We start from the raw sequence: 17,648 nt of genomic DNA, 5'->3' as shown, positions 1-17,648 counted from the left end.
ATGAGGGAGGTGAGCGGGTGCCTGTGGGAGGGGCAGAAAAGCGTTTCTGCCACCAAAGAATTCTAAGAACAATCCAAGGGGACTCGGCCTGCAAATAATTCCAAACCTGTGGGAACAGTAACCCAAAGACGGGCACAGGACGGCCCAGCACCTGGAGGAGCGGAAGCACTGCCCTGAGGCCACGCCCCCGGTGGGCCACCTGCCTTCTCTCCCCGAAAATGAGACATTTAAAACTCACACCTCCCTGTTCTCTGTTTTTGGTAATCAGGTTGGCTTCACTTGAGGTCCCTGTAACAGTAACTGCTTTCAACTGTCTCCACAGCAAGGCCTGCCTTTTTTGGCCCCCTCCCCATTTCCTAAAAGTCTCTTCACACAGGAGTCAAAGAATCTGAGTGCCCTGGTCTCCACCCTAGTCCCTCCGGGGCGGAGGGAGGCATGGAGGGCAGGGCTGTGGGAGTCTGGGCACGTGTGTGGGTGTGGCTGTGGGTGCAGACCCACAGCCTGACTTCAGTTCGGGGTTTGCCGCCTCCCCGGCCCTCACATCGCCCACCACCAAGCAGTGGCCATGCTGGGAGTGGGTCAGGGGAGGGCCCTGACGACCTGAAGCTGATTGACATCATTCCATCCCCTTGGACACCTACCTGCCAGGGGTCTGCACTTAGCCCAGGCCAAGCCAGTCACCTGACCGCATTCCACCATCCTAGTGACGGACGGGCCAGGAGTGGGCACAGGGTGTAGCCAGGCCAATCAGAGTGGAGGGTCTTTCCCCTCCGATGGGAATGAAGAAGTGGTGTGCAGACCCTGGAGTTTCCGGTAGCTGTTTCATTGTGAGCTTCCCATGATAGCGCCAACACACTCCGTCATCTAAGGGAGACTCCATCCTGTCTGAGGGAGGCCATTTCCAAAGATGACCACCCACGGGTTTTCTCATCCCTTTCTGTACGAGGCTCGGCCCCACCCCCTGGAGCCACTTTCCGCAGTAGAATGGGGCAGAGGTGACGGTCCCGGACTTCTGAGCCCAGGCTTTCAGGAGCCAGGCAGTGTCCATGTGAATTTGTTGGGATCCAGCTGCATATGAGAAGCTCAGGCTGACCAACAGGTGATGAGAAACTGTGCAGAGAGGGAGGCCAAGGGGCTCCCTGCTCTCCATCCACCCAGCCGAGACTCAGAGCACGTGACTGAAGTCACCTGAAGCTTCCAGGCCCAGCTGAGCCCCAAAAGAATGCAAGCACACAAGCAACCGCAGCCAACACCGGGTTGAGCAGAGGAATCTTCCACCAAACTACAGTCCTGAGGAGTAATAGCTCACTGTTGTTTTAGCTCCCACAGCTGTGTGGTTTGTTATACAGAAATAGATAACTGCCCCACAGCGGGCGTTGGATTTTCTGTTACTTTCACAGAGGGTCTCAACAGGTTTGTTTCCATAGGGTTAGAGTCAAGGTGCCGTCAGCCGCTAGCAACAGGAAGTCCAGTTCTCTAAGGATATTTATTCTCTCTCATAAAGCGAAATTCCAAGTTAGGGCAAGGACAGGCGTTTCCCACCTCTCCATGTGGCTGTCCCCACTGTGAGGCTGTTACTGTCACATCACAGATGCAAGAAGGCTGCAAAGCACCAGACATCACATCCCACACACTAACACATAACGTCCAGCGGGAAACAAGGAGCATGTTCTCTTTACATGCCTTTTTACGAGAAAACCTTTCCCAACAGCAGGATTTGCTGGCTTAAATTTGTCTTACACCAACCACGGGAAGAGGAATGGCGTTACGGAGCTTAGCGTGCATGGACCAGTTTACCCTTGGCTGTGCAGAGGCTGGCTACCTGGACCAAGGGAAGGTTCTGCCAGCGAGGACAAAGAGGGAGTGGTTGTGGCAGCCATGGTGTCTAGTACGATAGGAAAATAACATTCACCACTGAACAAAAAAGGCACTCCGGAAAGACACGTAGCCTTTATCCTGTGGCCTTGTGTGATCTCTGCATGTGCCCTTCCACCCCCCCAATGCAAATGTCACCGTTTGCAAGGTGGAAGGCCCGTCAAAATCTGGCTCTAGCAGTCAGGGTCCTGCTGGAGGCAGAAGGCATTACAGGGGGAGATTTGGAAGCGAGTGTGACGTTGGGGCCATCTGCTGCAGTGCAGCTCTGGTTCCACGTCCCATCAGAGGGGCGGTTCTCCGGAGCCCAGCAGCAGCCGGCGGCTGACGCCACCTGGCCTTGGGAGGCACGCGATGGGAATTGCGATTCCTAGAGCCCGACGTGAGTTGTTGCAACAGGACAAGCAGCCGGACAAGCACAGTGTTGGTGGAGGGACAGACACTGCCCGGCCAGGGCGAGGCCAGGGCACAGAGGAGAGAAGAAATGCCCAGCCTCTTGCTCCCTGGTCTCTGGCCGCAGATGGCACCCTGGCTGGTGAGGATCCGCTGATGATGGCCATGGGCCTCCTGGATGCGGAGCAGGAGAGAGTGGATGCGGATGGAAAGCGTAGGATCAGGGAGTCAGTGGACCAAAAAGCGGAGCATTTTACTGAAGAAAAGCAGTTCAGACCCAGCCAGTCTCGCACCGGCACCATTCAGTGTGGCTCATTCTTAGTCTTCGGTATCTCACCCAGGACGTGTCCAAGGGGGCTTCTCTCCCACACCAGCCAGGGGCAACACTCAGGCGCCTTCTCCTAGGGGCCGGCCGGTTTTTGACCAGCAGCCGAAGCTGTCCGCAGGCCTCCCCGGCTTCACAAGTGGCGGCCCGTGGCGGGGAGAACAGAAGTTGCAAACAAAGTACCTCCACTAATTCAAGGCTGACCGCGGTTGAGAAGAGAGTTTGTTTCTCGTTGGGGAAACAGAAACATTCCCCGGGATTGAAGTCGGGGAGTCTGAGCGAGGGAAACGTTCTCCCTCTCTCGTCTGGTGCGCCGATAACAGCGCAAGGGCCGAGCGCGGCGCCCGGGGCCTGGAGGCCCGCCGGTGAGCCCAGAGCCTTCTCCTGGTGACCTCCGGGCGGAGCGGGGGGGGCGGGGCCGAGGCGGGAGCTGGACCGGCTGGACGGGAGAGGGCGGCATGCCGGGCTGGCGGCTGGTGCAACAGGTTCAAGGCTAATTCCAGCCCCTCACCTCCGCCGGATTACAAGCGCCTGCGACTGGCACAGCTCTGCAGTCCCGGCGCCAGGGGTCCGGGCGAGGGAGACTGCGGGCCTGCAGAGAGCAGCAAGCACCCCAGGTGGGAGACCTGGAGCGAACCTTCGTCCCCGCGCAGAAAAGCTGCGCGACCCTGGGCAGCCGAGGGAGGCACGCCTCGGCCCCCTGTCACCTGCAAAGCAGGAGGGGCCACGCACCGGCTGAGCCGGTCTCCCGCCCAAGCGGCCCCCGCATCCCCGCCCCCACGCCCCGCGGCCCCCTCCCCGATTCCCCGCCATCTCGCGCCCGCTCTCGGGCCTTCGGGCGGAGAGACAAGTTTTGGGCCAGAGTCCCCGCGCCCCGGACCTGGCGCCGGGCGCACCGTCCCCGCCCTGGAGGCGGGAGCAACAGGGTGTCGTCCCCCGCCCCCGCCCCGGGGCGCGCGCCCCTCCGCCGCGGGGGGGCGGGACGCGAGCGGGAGGGCCGGGGCGCGCGCCGGCGGGGGGGTGCGAGGCCGAGGCGCGGGGCGGGGGCGGGGGCCGCGGGGCGCATGCTCACACGCGCTCGTGACGTGCGCGCCGGGCCGGTCGGCCGGAGGCAGGGTTGAGAGGCGCGGCGGGCGGAGGCCGGGAGGAGCGCAGAGCCGCGCGGGGAGCAGGAGAGGAGCGGAGGCGCGGCGGAGAGCGGAGCAGCAGAGCAGCGCCCGGATCTGCCGGCCGCCGCGCCCCGGCCCGCAGCCCCACCGCCCCCCAGCCCCGGCCGCCCGGCGGCCACCCCGCCGAACGGCCAGACCCGCACCGGCCGCCGCGGGCCGGGCCGGGCATGAGCGCGGAGGGGCCGCGGCCGCCCCCCGCACCTCCCGGCGCGCCCAGGCCGTGACCGGGAAGGGGCGCGCGGCCGCACTGGGGCCCGGGCCCATGGGCGCGAGGAGCCGGGCTTGGGGGCGCTGAGCGGGCGGGCGCGGCCGGAGGAGCCATGGACTGCAGCCTCGTGCGGACGCTCGTGCACAGATACGTGAGTGCTGCCCGCGCGGGACCGGGGTCGGGCGGGACGGGCCCGCGACCCCCCGGCCCGGGTCGCTGAGGGCTTGCGCGGCCTCGTGCGGCTGACCGCGCCCCGGGGACGGGCAGGACGCGGGGGGACCTGCGGAGCTGGCACCGCGGGCCCCCGACGGCGCGGCGCTTGCGTCCGCGGGGCCGGGCCGGGGGCTGTCCGGGCAGGGTCTGGCGGAGAGCAGCGCCGGCCCGGAGCTGGGCGGGATGCTCAGGCTGCCGTGTCTGCACGAGGATTAAGGGACTGGAAGAGGGACGCCGGCACAGGAAAAGGCGGTAGCTTCGCTTGTTGGTTTTGTAACAGCACGGGGGGATTCCGAAGTGAAGTTTGGGATCTCTTTTTTACAAAAGTAACCCACCCGATCCGAGGCTGGGGTGTGCGAGGTTCCTCCGGCATCCTCGGTTCCGGTAACCCGTGGTGGGGCGGCCATGGGATGGGGGGCGTGGAGGGGGAAGTTGGCTTTGGTTCACACCAGGCCGAGGGGACCGCGGGCGGCAGTAACGTGCGCCGGGTGTAGAAGAGGGGTGTGCGCAGCGAAAAGAAACTGTCCCGGGGCTGGCGTGGCCGAGTCTTTAACAAATGGCTCCCCTGTTCCCCCGGCCCCTCGGTCTCAGGTTGCAAAGTCGCACGCACTGAGGTTTCCGCTAAAAGGGGGGCATGGCTACGGGAACTTTGCTTTTTCTGGCCCAGGAATTCCCTTAGTCAGTCCTTCATATTTATGAGACCTCTTTGAGAGGGAGACCTCGGCCAGAGTTGAAAGTGTGTTCATCCAAGGGGAACGTCCAGTCAGTGCTTTCCCCCTGAATCCACCCGCTGACCAGAGGACTTAGGGTCAGAGGAGCGAGTGTGCACCTTCTGGTGGCTCCCTGGGGAAGGGCAGTCTGCCCCCCAGCCATCTGGAGCGACTCCTCTCTGATTCTGGTTAGGGGCTGGGAGAGGCTTCCCAAAGGAAAGGTCATGTTGTTCCCCGCCAGTTTGAGTCCATGTTACCACATAAACACCAGGTGCCACCTTCGAGTCTCTACAGGGATAAATTCTGGAAAACCCGGGACCGGGGACAGCAGGTAACCAGAGGTGGAACAGAAGTGCCTGAGGGTCCCAGATTCCGCTCTCAGGAGGGTGGAACTGGCATTTACCTAGAATGTGATTAGTTTTCGAGTTAATTTCTTCTGTGTTCCCCCTTGAACACACTGTGAAAAGGAGAGTTGAATTGTGAGCAGTACCGCGCAGTCTGTTTCCTGAGGATGGAGGGTGATGGGCCGTCCTCCTCTGACCTGCGAGGCTCACTGCCAACCCCTTCATCCTCCAGGTGGGCAGACTTGCGTCCCACTTTTGTGCTTTTACACCCTCCCTTCCTCCAGGCCTTCAGCTGTTTTGTGTCAGTCTATATCAGTGCCGATGGACCTTACCTTTTAAAATCCCCCCTCGCTACGTTACTAGACTTCAAACTGTCAAAACTAACGGGTGACTTCTCTTCAGTGAACTCCCCAGCTGTGCGTCCTCTGGTCGTGTCGCTGGGACGCAAGTTCTGGACAGCAGTAGTATTTCTATTTTTCTCTTTCCACATCTTCTTTTTTTAACAGTCTGATCATTTGACTGCTTCACCATATTCCCATACAGAACCATTCATTTCTATGATACTAGACTTTTGTCTATGCTATTAAGCTAATTTGACTTTTTCCAGGAATAATCATAATCTGTTTTCTTATAATTTGATTATCTTTCAGTATGTAGGAATTATTTCCTTTTGCTAGAGGGAAAAAAGTCTGTGGGATTGAATATTCATGTTTCCTTATGTGATTTATAAAAATGAATACAATGACACCCCATTCCCTTCTAGTGTTCCCATAGGCAGAGTTTCTAGGACAAAGAAGTGTTTTCCTGATGGTGCGTGAGGGTTACCAAAATATAAAGAAGTCCTAGGAAACCACAGCTACAGGTACTTAATTCTGGGTTTATTCAGAATAGGCAAATGGATGAGAAGATTCTGTTCCGGGTTAGGCCGCGTGTCCTCCAAAGCAGGTACCGCTGGTCGTGTGTAAGTGTGGACGGACACCAGCCACGAGAGAGAGGCTGTGTTCATAAACTGCCAAGTGCTTTTACACTACGGTGTGCCGTGGCCCTTTTTAAAGAAACTTAACAAAGCGGGTGGAGAAGTAGTGTGATCTCCCTTTAAGAGACGTGCGGTGGGGCACCTGGATGCAGCTAGTTTAAATTCTGAGAGGAGCCAGTGTGGCTTCGTGGGTTCCCTGCAGATGCTACGTGCGCCCGCCCAAGTGTGGCCCTGGCCTGCCCACTTCGGACACCATGGAACCGTGGGCAGGTGGCTTCGCTTCGTCTCTGCCTCAGTTTCCTCATGGGAGAGTAACTGGCAGTACTGGGCTCAGAGGGTTGTTGTGAGGGTAAAATGGGCTAGTACAGGTCGGGAGCTCAGAACGGTGCCTGGCCCCACTCGTGCCCAGCACTCCTGCCTCTACCGGCTGCAGCATAGCCTTGTCCCCAGGTCACACCCTGTGTGGTGACTGTCAGTCAGCCCGGCCTGCAGGGCCCCTGGGCTGCCCTTGGGCAGGGTGTGGGGCTCCGATGGAATTAGGCAACTTTAAAACAAGGCATGCTCAAATGTCCCCAGGCCGCATTTGGCCATAAAATGCATTTTCAGGCCAGAACCTCGCAGGACACTCCTTCCTCTATTCATGCCTCTCGCTCAGGCTTGACTGTGAAGCTCCGTGTGGTGACATCCTTGTGGTTTGTTTTTTATCTTCAGCCTGGACGTGCTTGCTGCTTGTCAGAGTCTCTACCTGTTTCTTTCTACAATTTTTGCTTTCTAGGATATGTCTTACGTCTTAAAGCAGCAAACTCCTGAAGAATCCGAGGGTTTTCCTCATGGACAGTAGATACTTGTTTTTGAAACAAACTGTTACATTAAGATTTTCTCTGAGGGAAAAATAAGCATCATTGGTCCCTGGAGAGCCTCAGGCACGGCTCTGTGGGAGCACGCTCAGCCTCCTAAGGTCTCCGTTTATATGCGTGCCCCGTGTCTGCTTTTGTTTTTAATCACCAGGTGGGTTGCGACACACAGATCAGTGTGCACTGGTGGTCGGGCAGTTCTGAAAGGCAGCTCGTCCATTTGCTCAGTCTTAGGAGTCTTGGTCGTAAAAGCTTTCAGGTGCTGCGTGATCCGGAGTGGCTTTCCTGACGCAGCCTTTGCTGCCGCAGGGGGACCTCTGGTCCTTCAGCAACTGGCGTCCGCGCCCCAGGACGTTAGTTCAGCCACTTGAACCGCCAAGGCCTTCGGGTATTTGAAAGAGGCCACCCCTTAGGCTGACCTGGCTCTGGCCCTGTGGGGTGGGGCGGGCCTCACAGCGTTTGCACACGTCTTTCCAAGCAATCTGCCTGATGTATAATTTAACCTTTGTGTTCTGGCTATTAAGTTAAATTCCTTCCATTGTCCTTTCAAACCCTGGTTGATGCCTCTCATTAGGGATAAGTGATCTTGAGATGCTTCTCTTTCATGCGGAGGGTGGTTTAATAATAACGGGGGTGGGTAGATGTTGGGATTTCACTGCGGTCAGTGGAATTTCTAGGGGTGCGAGCACAGTCCTCTGTTTATAGTTGGCTAAAACCGGATCGAATCGTCAAACACCCTAGCTGCTCGATACACAGGAAGTCCTCTGTTTACAGCCGTGCTGGGCTCTGGAACCTAGAAACACACTGTTCCTTGGTGCTGGGCCCATGTGTTCCACTAGAGACGGGTAATCAGAGATGGTTAGATCCCCAAGTCCCAGACTTGTAAATGTTTTTTTAACCAAGTTAAATGCAGGCAGAAATGCTATTTATTTGCAAGGAAAATCAATAAAAAGCCACTTTCACAGCCATAAAAACACAACAAGATTGAACAAGGGATTGTTTTTTGCTTTCCCTTGGAAACTGGTGTCTGAGGAAAACAAAGCAGTTCTTCACGAGGCCAGCATCGGAGCCCAAAAGATGCAGGTTGAGACCTGGCCTCGGCCTCTGACTGAGACGTGGGTGTCTTCCTGCTTGAAATGGAGAAGCCTGAATGCGGCTCCCGGGGTTGGGGGACTGCCGGGGTTGCGGGTACCTTTGTACAAAGTAGGTGCTGGGTCAGTGGACGTCCCGTTTGACCCCCAGCTCCTCAAAGGGTCTGTATCTCCTGCTTCCTCAAACCTATAACCCCCACCCCCGTCCCCCTCGTGGAGGGCGTGGCCTGGCCTTGGACTTGGTGGGGGAACAGCAGTGAGAGCCAGGGCGCACCCACCTCCCCACCCGTCCAGCCCGTCCCTGGTGATGCTCCTGCCGTCCTGCTTTGAGTCAGGTGACCCCGTCAGCAAAGGTCAGTCCTGCAGCTCAGTTTGGATCTCCCCTCCCCCACTCCAACCCTATTCCTGGATCAGCAGCATCTCCCTTTTAGGGTGGCACCAGCTAGTCCCTGTGGCCTTTGGTCAGCCTGTAAGTAGCCCTTTTGAAAAACAAAACAAGCTCCCTTGCCCCTGCATTCCCCTCCCGCCGTCACCCCGCTGTTTCTCCCGCAGCTAAGGGTCCCTGACGTGGCGGACACTTGCCTCCTCCTGTGGTATCTGTCTGATCCCAGTGAGCTCTCTTGTCACCTCTGTCCCATCTGAGGCGGCCCCCCCAGGGGTCTCCTTTCCGCCCTCACGCCGACACGCTGATGCAGGTGTTCCCAAACTCGCCCGTGCGCTCAGGGAGGCCAGGCAAGCCGAAATGTGGGAGTTGGGAGTCTCGGCCACGTCGGAGTTACCTCAGGGCCGAGCAAGGGGGACAGGTGGCTCGCGCCCCCAGACCCCAAGCTCTCCGATGGTTTTCGGGGAGAAGTTTTGTTTTAAAGGCAAAACTTGGGGTGAGGGCTGCAGGCGTGGGACTTTCTTCGGATTGGCGGGGGGGGGGCGGGCAGGGTGCCGCTCCAGGAGTTGCAGTTGCTCAGCCTGAAGTTACTGTCCTCCCCCTGGGTAGGGGCCTTGGGTCCTGCAGAAAAACTCAAAGGTGTTTTTGAGAATTCCTTGAGCAGGACCTAGGATCTGCCCCAGGCTGCACTGCTGTTTCCTGACGGATCCTGCCTTGTGTCCTCACCCCCCTTCCCTGATGAGCAACTGCTTGAATCTGCCCTTTGGAACTCAGGGAAGGTCCAGGACGCTGAAGTCTTTCCTACAAACCAGAAATGGGGGTCACAGAAAGGATTTGTGCCAGGAGGGCCCCACAGTGCCCTCCTCAGTCTCATGGGCCCAGCGCACGTCTAGTGAGCGCCCCGTGTGGGCACTGATACAGCCTCTGCCAGACCGGAGGAGGACACCCCGACCCCAGTCCTCGGGGACACCCCGGGGCCGCGGGCCCCGCCGAGCCATTGTCTGGCCGCTGTGTCCCAGGCAGAGAAGGGCCAGGCAGGGCAGCAGCCCCGCGCCGTCCCTGCTGGCTGCTGTCCGCTCACTGGGTCACCCCTGGGGCTCGATGCCGATGCCCTTTGCCCGCTGTGAGCACCTCTGCCTGGAGGAGACCTCAGGTTCCTGCTGTGCGTGGGACCCACGTTTCCTCCTGGGGCCTGGCTGCCCTCTCACGCCCGGCGCAGGCTCCCGGCGCCTTATCGCTCCAGCCCTTGGGTGCTTCTGAAGGAGACCGTCGGGCTTCCAAGCGCTGGAGTGATTCGTGACAGCCTTTTAAAATCTTGTTCATGGTTACCTCGAGCTTTCGGGTTCTCTCCTTTGTACATTTCACGGTCCTCACGCAGGAATGGGCAGGGGGCGTCTGGTCCCACCCCTCGCTGAATAAACACTCAAGTGGAGGAAGGGAAGTCCCCAAGGCTGCGGCCTGTGGCCCCCCCACATCCAGTGGGGCCGATACAGGAAAATGGGGCGCGAGGAGGGCTGTGCCCCAGGTCTCGGGCAGGTCCCTGGGCCGCGTCCCACCAAGAGAGGGTCCTTGGCTCCTCGCAGGCAGGAGCCCAGGAGTGGGCCGCAGCAGGGCGAGGGCAGGTTTGTCCGGAGACCGAGTGTGGGCTTAGGAGGCCAGAGAGGCCACGGGCGTGGGAGTGGCTGTTTAGTTTCAGACAGAAGTGGGAACACACTCCACGGACAGAGCGCAGGTGCCTGGCTCAGGAGGGAGAGCGGCCACGAGGGGCACGGCTGCTAGTTTTATGGGCTCGGTGGCTTCATGCCTCACTTTGGGGAAGGGGCGGGGAGTCCCAGGAATGGCGGCCCCGCCCACTTCTCACCGCGAGCAGCGGCTCCACCAGGAGTGTTGGCTGGTTGCTGACGCACCACAGCGAGTCTCCTGGACGGCAGCTCTTCCGCCACCTCAGGTCTTGCCAGCTGGCCCTGTTCTCAGTGGCTGTGCCCCCCCCCCCCGTCTCAGGGCCACCTGACTTGGGTGGGAGCTTCCCGAACTTGCCTGGGGAGGACCCTCTCCTGGAGCCTCGTCATGAACAAGCGTCCTTAGCTGGCCCCACGTGGCCCAGACCCCTCACACAGCGCAGGGCCTTTTGTGTTTACGCTTCTTGTTTTCTGGGCAGGGGGTTCCCAGTTTTTGCCAGGTGCTCAGAGGAATGCCTGCCCCAGCTAAAGCTGAGACTCGAGAACCAGCGAGGGAGCCAGCCTCCCATGGGGTTGTGTCGATCCCCCCAGGGGCTTCAGACCATCTGAGCACACCGGAAAATAACACAACACTGTAAATGGACTGTACTTTAATAGTAATAATTTTAAAACCTTTGAGTTTCTGGCGAACATTTAAATCCTGGTGAGTGCACACAAGTATCCAGATGTCCCCAGTTTTTCAAAAATGATGTGATCTGGCCACGCCGCCTGGATGGCTCCCCCGGGACCACAGCCGCCCTGTCCCGCGGCCTCCCGTCGCCCACCCGAGCGGGCCCCCTCCCCCCACAAGGACACAGGCCCTCCAGTTTGGGTTCATCCGTGGGTTGGTGCTTCCTTTGTTTAGAGGCTTGTGGCAGCCCCGGAGAGCAGAGGGGTGGGCTCTGTGTCCTGGGGACGGGGTGGGGAGCCCCGTCTCGTGGGATCCTCACGGGGTGGGGGGCTCGTTTGTGCCGTGCTCAGGACGGGAAGAAACCCAACACTGAACTGAATTCAGGAGAGGATTTTAGGCTTCTTCTGTTGACCTTTGTCACCTGGGCGACGGCCAGACCAGACAGGTGAGCTCTGTGGCGGGTTAATCATTGTCTGCCTCTTCGGACCAACCCTGTGAACGCTTTTCCCAGGTGTGCAGAGGAGTGGGAGGGACTCCCTCCGAGGGCTGCTCCCCGCCCCGCGCCCCCAGGGAGGGGCCTGTTAGTAACGTGTTCATGCTCATTTGCACCTGCTTCTCCTTCAGCTTTCCCGTCACTCAGCTCCAGGGGTTGGTCATTCTCCAGGATGGGTGTGTTTCCAGACCTTAGTCTGAGTGTTTGACCGCCTCCCGCCTCCTGAGTTTCTGTGGCTTTGGTTTTACCTTTCGTGCATTTCAGAACCTGAGCAGCTCTTGGCAGGTGCGCTAGAAGGTTTGTACTTCAAGCACTGGAACAAGTCACTTTCCTGGGAGGTGGCGGTGCAACCCCATCGTCCAGCAGCACAGTCCCCCCACGCCACATAGGATTGAGCCCTGTGGGCTGGGCTGCATCTCTCAAGGTTGGCGGTCCTTTCAGACATTTGCACAGCCTGGGGTATGTGTTTTGTGGGTGAAAAAATACAGCAAGGCTGCCACTGGCAAGGAGAGTCTCAGCCTCTGTTCGCTTTACTTCTGTGCTGACACCAGCACCGCTTCACGGCCCACGTGGTGGCAGAGGCCAGAGTGACCCGCTGTCCAGGGCTCACGCCAGACGGCCATCATGCCGGGGCTCCGGCAGGGACCGGCAGCCCTGCTCCCCGGGCAGTCCCTTCGCCCCAGGCCAGCTGTGCATGACGCTGACGGCACTGCACCTTGCAGAGGGCTGTAAAGGCTTCTCAGGAGTAGGCTGTCACCTCTTGTGCACCTTGTGACAGTTTTGGGGGGTTTTTTGCTTTTGGTTTTGTTCTTGTCTTGACCCAGGAAGGGAATGAAAGTAAGGTCACTTTTCCTTGGTCGGAAGCCGCGCCGTTTCAGGAGAGGCTTTGTGGCCTGTGGGGAGGGGTGCTGCGTCGCTCCTCCGGGGTCACAGCGGGCAGCCCGTGCCCCCCTCCGGCGCCCCCCGTCCAGCATGTGTGGACTTCGCAGTTTGCTGTCACCTTTCGGTGGGCCTCTTCCTAAGCTCCTCTTCCCTGGGTCTCATGCGGTGAGGCCGCCAGCCCGAGCACCAGCCTGAGACAGCTGTCATTTCAGCACACGTGCTCAGTTACTCAGGACAGAGACGCCGAGAATGTGGCGAGGAAGGAGTCTCCGTGGGTAAACCCTGACGTGTCGTTCAGGACGTGGTTCCCTGAACTGCTCGTCGGGGCTCTGCGAGCCTGGTGTTGTTTTTAAGCGCGAAGCGGAGGCAGGCCTGCTTGTGTATGTCCGGGTCTGCTCAGCCCAGGAGACAGAGCAACCCGGCTGGGTGTGGCACCCACGGCAGGCAGCTCTGGGGCTGAACTGGTGAGGACCCTCCTTCTGGCTTCCAGATGGCACCTTCTCACTGTGTCCTCTCGTGACCTTTCCCTGGTGCGTTTGTGCCCAGAGATGGGAGGGGGAGAGGTGGGAGGAGGGAGGGAAGGGGGGGCGGTGAGCGACAGCTCTCTCTCTCTTCTCTCTCTCCTTGTAAGGCCGCCAGTCCTGTCAGATTCCCGCCCTCACGGTCTCATTTAATCTTAATTACGTCCCCAAATCCCTGACTCCAAATATAAATTCAGGGGGACGCAGTTCAGCTCATGGCTGAAGTGCACCATGGATGTAGGTGCTGCTTGGAGCATGAATGTTCCGGCAGCTAGAGGACGGCAGGGACGGCAGCCTGGAAGAGCGGCTACGTTTGCTGACGGTTTCATCCAACAAACACGGAAGCAAATGTCCCGCGGAGCCTGGAACGGCTGAGTGACGCTTGGTGGAAACGGGCTGCTCGGGCAGGACTGGGCAGCGGGTTTGGGTGGTCGGACCGTTGTCGGTTCTGACGGACCGCAGGGCCCCTGCCGGGCCGGGCCAAAGGCTGTGTGTGTTTCTGTATTTGCTGCTGCTCCTTCCTGGAAGAGGCGGGTGGGAGGGTGGTGGTCGGTGCCAAGACGCGGTCCGCACTTTTGTTCTGGGTTTTGTGTTACAACCTACATCCACGGCGTCTGGCTCACTGAGGGGACAGATGTCACGGTGTCTGCCACGTAACTGGATTGGACGGCGTGTCTGCTCGGAGGCATCATGAGCCGCTTCCTCTAGTCAGTGGGGTTGGGTCTGGGGACTCCGTGCTGTCGGGACGCCTCTGTGCACGGCGACCCCTTGCCTCTGGCAGCAGTGGAAAGCGGTGCTTGAAAACTGAACCTGGAGGGCTCGTGGGGTGACAAGGACGTGTCTCCTCCACGGTAGCGGGCCCAGCACTGGTGGGTCGGGCTGTCACCCACGTCGGCTCCCAGGCCACCTGCTGCCTACCTCTCCGTCACAGCCTCGTTCTCTTCCATAAAAATGTGCTTTTGCTGTTACGACCTGCTATTGGAAATGGCCCTAAAGCGTCTCACAGCGTACGGTCAGGTGCTCAGGGGGCCCGTGTAGATTCGCCCTCTGATGCTGGAGCCGTCAGTGGTTGTGACACTGTCCGGGGGTCTCTCCCACCTCCCCGCACGGTCCGGTCCGTGCAGACCGACGTCCTCCAGTCGAGGGATCTGCTTCCTGAGGACCTCAGGTTCACATCTGGGGGTGTGAGCTGACGTCGGCCTGGCGTGCTGGTGGCCTCCCTCCCCATGCCTGCTCCCGCGCACGGTGGCCTCGCGGCCCCTCCTCCGGACCTCTGGGCTGCCTGAGAAGGAGGGGGCCGTCCTGGCCATCACGTGATCTCCCTCCTTCAGCGAAAAGAGGATTTCCTGCAGCCTATTTTCAGTAAAGGATTAGGGCCAACGAGGTTCCGCCATTGCAATGTCAACTAGAATTCTGTGTGATTTTTTTTTTTTTTCCAGAAAGGTCTCAGACTGCCCACCAAAACATGAGTTTTCAAATCATGGGATTTTAGAGTTATTCCGTGGAACAAAATCATTGGTGTGGAGACACGTGATTTGAAGGGAAGTCAGACCTACGTTTATCTGTCACTCGCAGAAAACGTCTGACAGCGTATCTGAACACGGCAGATGAGTGATGTGCACGTAGATAGCTCAAACCTTTTCTCCTTAGGAAGCGTGTGGAAGTAGTCGTTTGGACTCACAAGTGCAGGTAAACCACGGGGAGATGGAAGATCGCCGTGAAGTACACACGTGCATGCGTCTCAGCGTGGCGGTCAGCCTGACAGCAGCGTGTGTGTACGAAGCTCGGAGGGACCGTCAGGTGACGAGCGCTCCTTCCAGGCCTCATTTCCGATGTTACTTAACTCACGTTGCCATTTTTCTGATGTAAACTGGGAATAAAATGTGTAAGCTCTTGGCGCTGGAGAACACGTGTGGGCAGACCTGGGCAGGTTCTCAGGAGGAAGGCGTGTGAGGCACCAGGTCCAGACTAGGTGCCCAGAGCTGATGGTCACCAGATGTTTACCGACGCACTGTCCGCGCTGAGACGTCTGCGGGGACCACGGTGCACAGACAGCCCGGCCCCCCGGGACTGCGTTGTGGTAGACGGCAAAGTCCGTACACAGTGTGGCAGGTGTCAGGAAGGGCTGGGGACAAGCAGGGGGGTGGGGGTGGTGGCAGGAGCCAGGCTGTGGGAGAGAAAGGAGGGTTCCCGGCCCGGGAAGCTCAGGGCTGAGGGGTGGAAGGAGGGCACGGGGCCCGGGGCAGAGGCGGGAGGTGGCAGGCTGCTGTGTCACACGTTTTACTGAATGGGAGCTCGTGGCTGCCCCTCACTGCGTTGTCCGAAATATGGAATATGTTTTACCTGTTGCTTTTGATAAAGCTGTAAATTTGTTTTAAAGTTCTATGGCCGAATGAGGAAAATGTTACATAGTAGGTAAATTAGGATGGTTTTAACATTATAAAGATGCTCAGATTTCTTCAATGAATATACAGTGGGTTGGTTTGTGGGCATAAAACATACATAAAATTTACCATTTTGCCTGTTTTAAAGTGAGTGTGTGTCTCAGTGGTTTCACGTACATTCATGTTTTATGCAGCCATCACCACCATCAATTTCCAGAACTTTCCCATCTTCCCAAATAGAAAATGACTTATGGGCAATTTTAAGTAGTTTATTCTATATTTGGTATTTGGTGTCTTGTTTGTTTTTTGTTGTTGGCTTTTTTATTTTTTTTTTTGAAACACGTTTTTTTAACTCTACAAAAAAGACCTTATCAGGGTCATGGAAAGACTTACTGAAACGTAAGCACTAATTACATTTTAAAATGGAAAATGTATCCTGGCAGGAGGGGTCTTTTTTTTTCCCTGTTAAATAATTGGTGACGTTAAGTTCTATTAAAATTAAAAGGCTTGACTGTGAGGGTTCGTCTGGGCTTCGTGTTTTAATATGTGCTTGCCGAGAGCAGCAGGAGTGTGATTTTTGTTCTAGAGAAGAAAGTCCGGTGTTTGTCTTAGAACAGGCAACTCTGTAATGAGGCAGAAATCATGAAAGTCTTGTCTGTTGGCGGTGATTTCACACAACAGCAGCTCGTGATGATACGTTTGTTTAAAGATGTTATAAAGCCACATGGCTTTCTCCTAAGTGCGTTGATAAGGAATGGAAATTAAAGCGTTTTATAAAGTGAAGTTTTCGTCCAGAAACTCCATTCTGCTGATTGGTTTAGATAGATTTTGTGCTTTTGGTTAATCTGTAACATTTATTCTTTTACTACCTAAAAAATTATTCAGAAGTAGATTAAACTTTAAACGTGAGGATTTTTCTCTGTACAGTTGTTGGTTCTGTGAGAAGCAGTTTCCTGTCATCTCTACTCCAAGGTGACGTGAGAGCTGCTGGTTCTTAAGCTGAAATAAGTCTTTGTTGGTTTCCTAAGTCGCTCTGGCACTTTTTAGGAACAGCGCGGTTTCCAAAGCAACACGTGCCTTTTTTACTGAGTGATTAGTTCATTAGCAGGAAACCCAATTGTGCAGTTGGGTAATTATCTCTCCTGAGTAGTTCAGCTTGTAGAAAACCACAGGTGTAGCAGGAGGTGGTGAGATGCCCTGCTTGGCAGGCGGAAGGGGAGCGTTGAGGGTTCCTAGCGGCCCTCCCTGAGCCCCCTTGCAGTGTAAGTTCCTCAAAAGATAGGTTGGCATTGGTTTGTGTCAGTCGTTACCCTCACGAATTCAGAGACCTTTTTAGGTCTGATGATGACGTCTTGTTGACGCAGTGGCTTCTGCCCCTGGCTGGGGGTGTGGCACTGGCTCCTTTCCTTTCTGGGCCCCACCTCCCGCAGACGGTCCGTGCACCTTCGGTCATTGTCTCAGTGGGTGGCTGGCCGACTTCCTGCCTGCCTGTCACCTGATTCAGGAGCATGAATTCCGAGTCTGCGTTCCTTCGTGTTTGCTGTGTGGGCCTGGCCGAGAAAGGGCAGCCTGGTTGTGTCTTGACCTGCAGGCCGAGGGCCGGGTGGAGGAGCAGGCCCTCAGGGCTCAGGAGCCGGGCTGTGTGGGAACTCTGCCCTGTGCAGGCGCCCGTCCCCCAGCCCCCCGGCCGTGCTTGGTCCCAGGGTCCCAGGTGTGCTTTCCTCGGCGCCTTTGCAGAGTCCAGGCTCGAGGTTACTTGAGGGTGGCATCTTGGGAGGTGGGACGCCGCCCCGATGTGTGAGGTCAGATTTAACTCTCAGGTTGATGGGAACAGACTGAGAGGAGGCCATGTGGGCCCTCCCGTCTTTCTAAACACACCCCAGGGGCCTCAGTGCTGACTCCGTCCTGGGGCGCGCAGATGAGGAAGGGCGGAGAGAAGCCCCAGTTCACCTCCCAAATCAGGCTCCTCGCCCCGGCCCAGCCGTGGGGGACGTGGTGCTGGACAGAGCTTCATGGTAAGAGCGGTCATGTGCCTCTTCACCTTCGCTACTGAACACTTAATGCATCCGGAGTGCTGCAGTGTGTTCCAAAAATAGTGCATTGGGTTTCTGCTTCCCGCATAGCCTGGCCAGTACCTCCCCAGGAGAAGGCAGTGCAGCGTCCCCACAGTCAAAGAGCAACCTGAGTCCCCTCCCACCCTGCCCCCAGGCACGGATGAAATGCTCTGTCCGTGGTCCAGCTTACCTGGGGATTGAGGCGTGAGGGCTGGTTTCCTGCAGCCCTCCCATCTGGGTGTGTCATTTAGACCCCAACTCATGGATGGGAGAGCGGAGCCACCAGCCCCGATGGCACAGCCAGGGGCAGAGGCTGGCCTGTCTCCAGGGCAGGTCATTTCCCTTCATTGTATGGCTCCCACGTACCCCTCAGTGGGAAGCCCAGCTGGGTTCCATGGTGGCCTGTAAAGTGTGGGTGGGGAGAGAGA

At 57.7% G+C, this 17,648-nt stretch overlaps 1 protein-coding gene across 4 annotated transcripts in view; it reads left to right on the top strand.

Moving 5' to 3' along the window:
- The first annotated feature begins 3,762 nt into the window (after positions 1 to 3,762).
- The window catches only part of ATP11A (ATPase phospholipid transporting 11A), a 92,513-nt gene continuing 78,627 nt past the window's right edge, over positions 3,763 to 17,648 (top strand). For all 4 annotated transcript variants that reach the window (XR_004325845.1, XM_032496609.1, XM_032496607.1 and 1 more), the window contains exon 1: positions 3,763 to 4,118. Coding sequence is in view for 3 of the 4 variants with exons in the window: in XM_032496609.1 (XP_032352500.1) it covers positions 4,080 to 4,118 (39 nt within the window). In the remaining variant the exon portion in view is untranslated. The remainder of the gene's footprint in view (positions 4,119 to 17,648) is intronic.

This window comes from Camelus ferus, chromosome 14 (genome assembly GCF_009834535.1).
Source record: "Camelus ferus isolate YT-003-E chromosome 14, BCGSAC_Cfer_1.0, whole genome shotgun sequence".
In the NCBI taxonomy this organism is placed as follows: domain Eukaryota; kingdom Metazoa; phylum Chordata; class Mammalia; order Artiodactyla; family Camelidae; genus Camelus; species Camelus ferus.
This window is presented reverse-complemented; position numbering and strand designations above follow the sequence as displayed.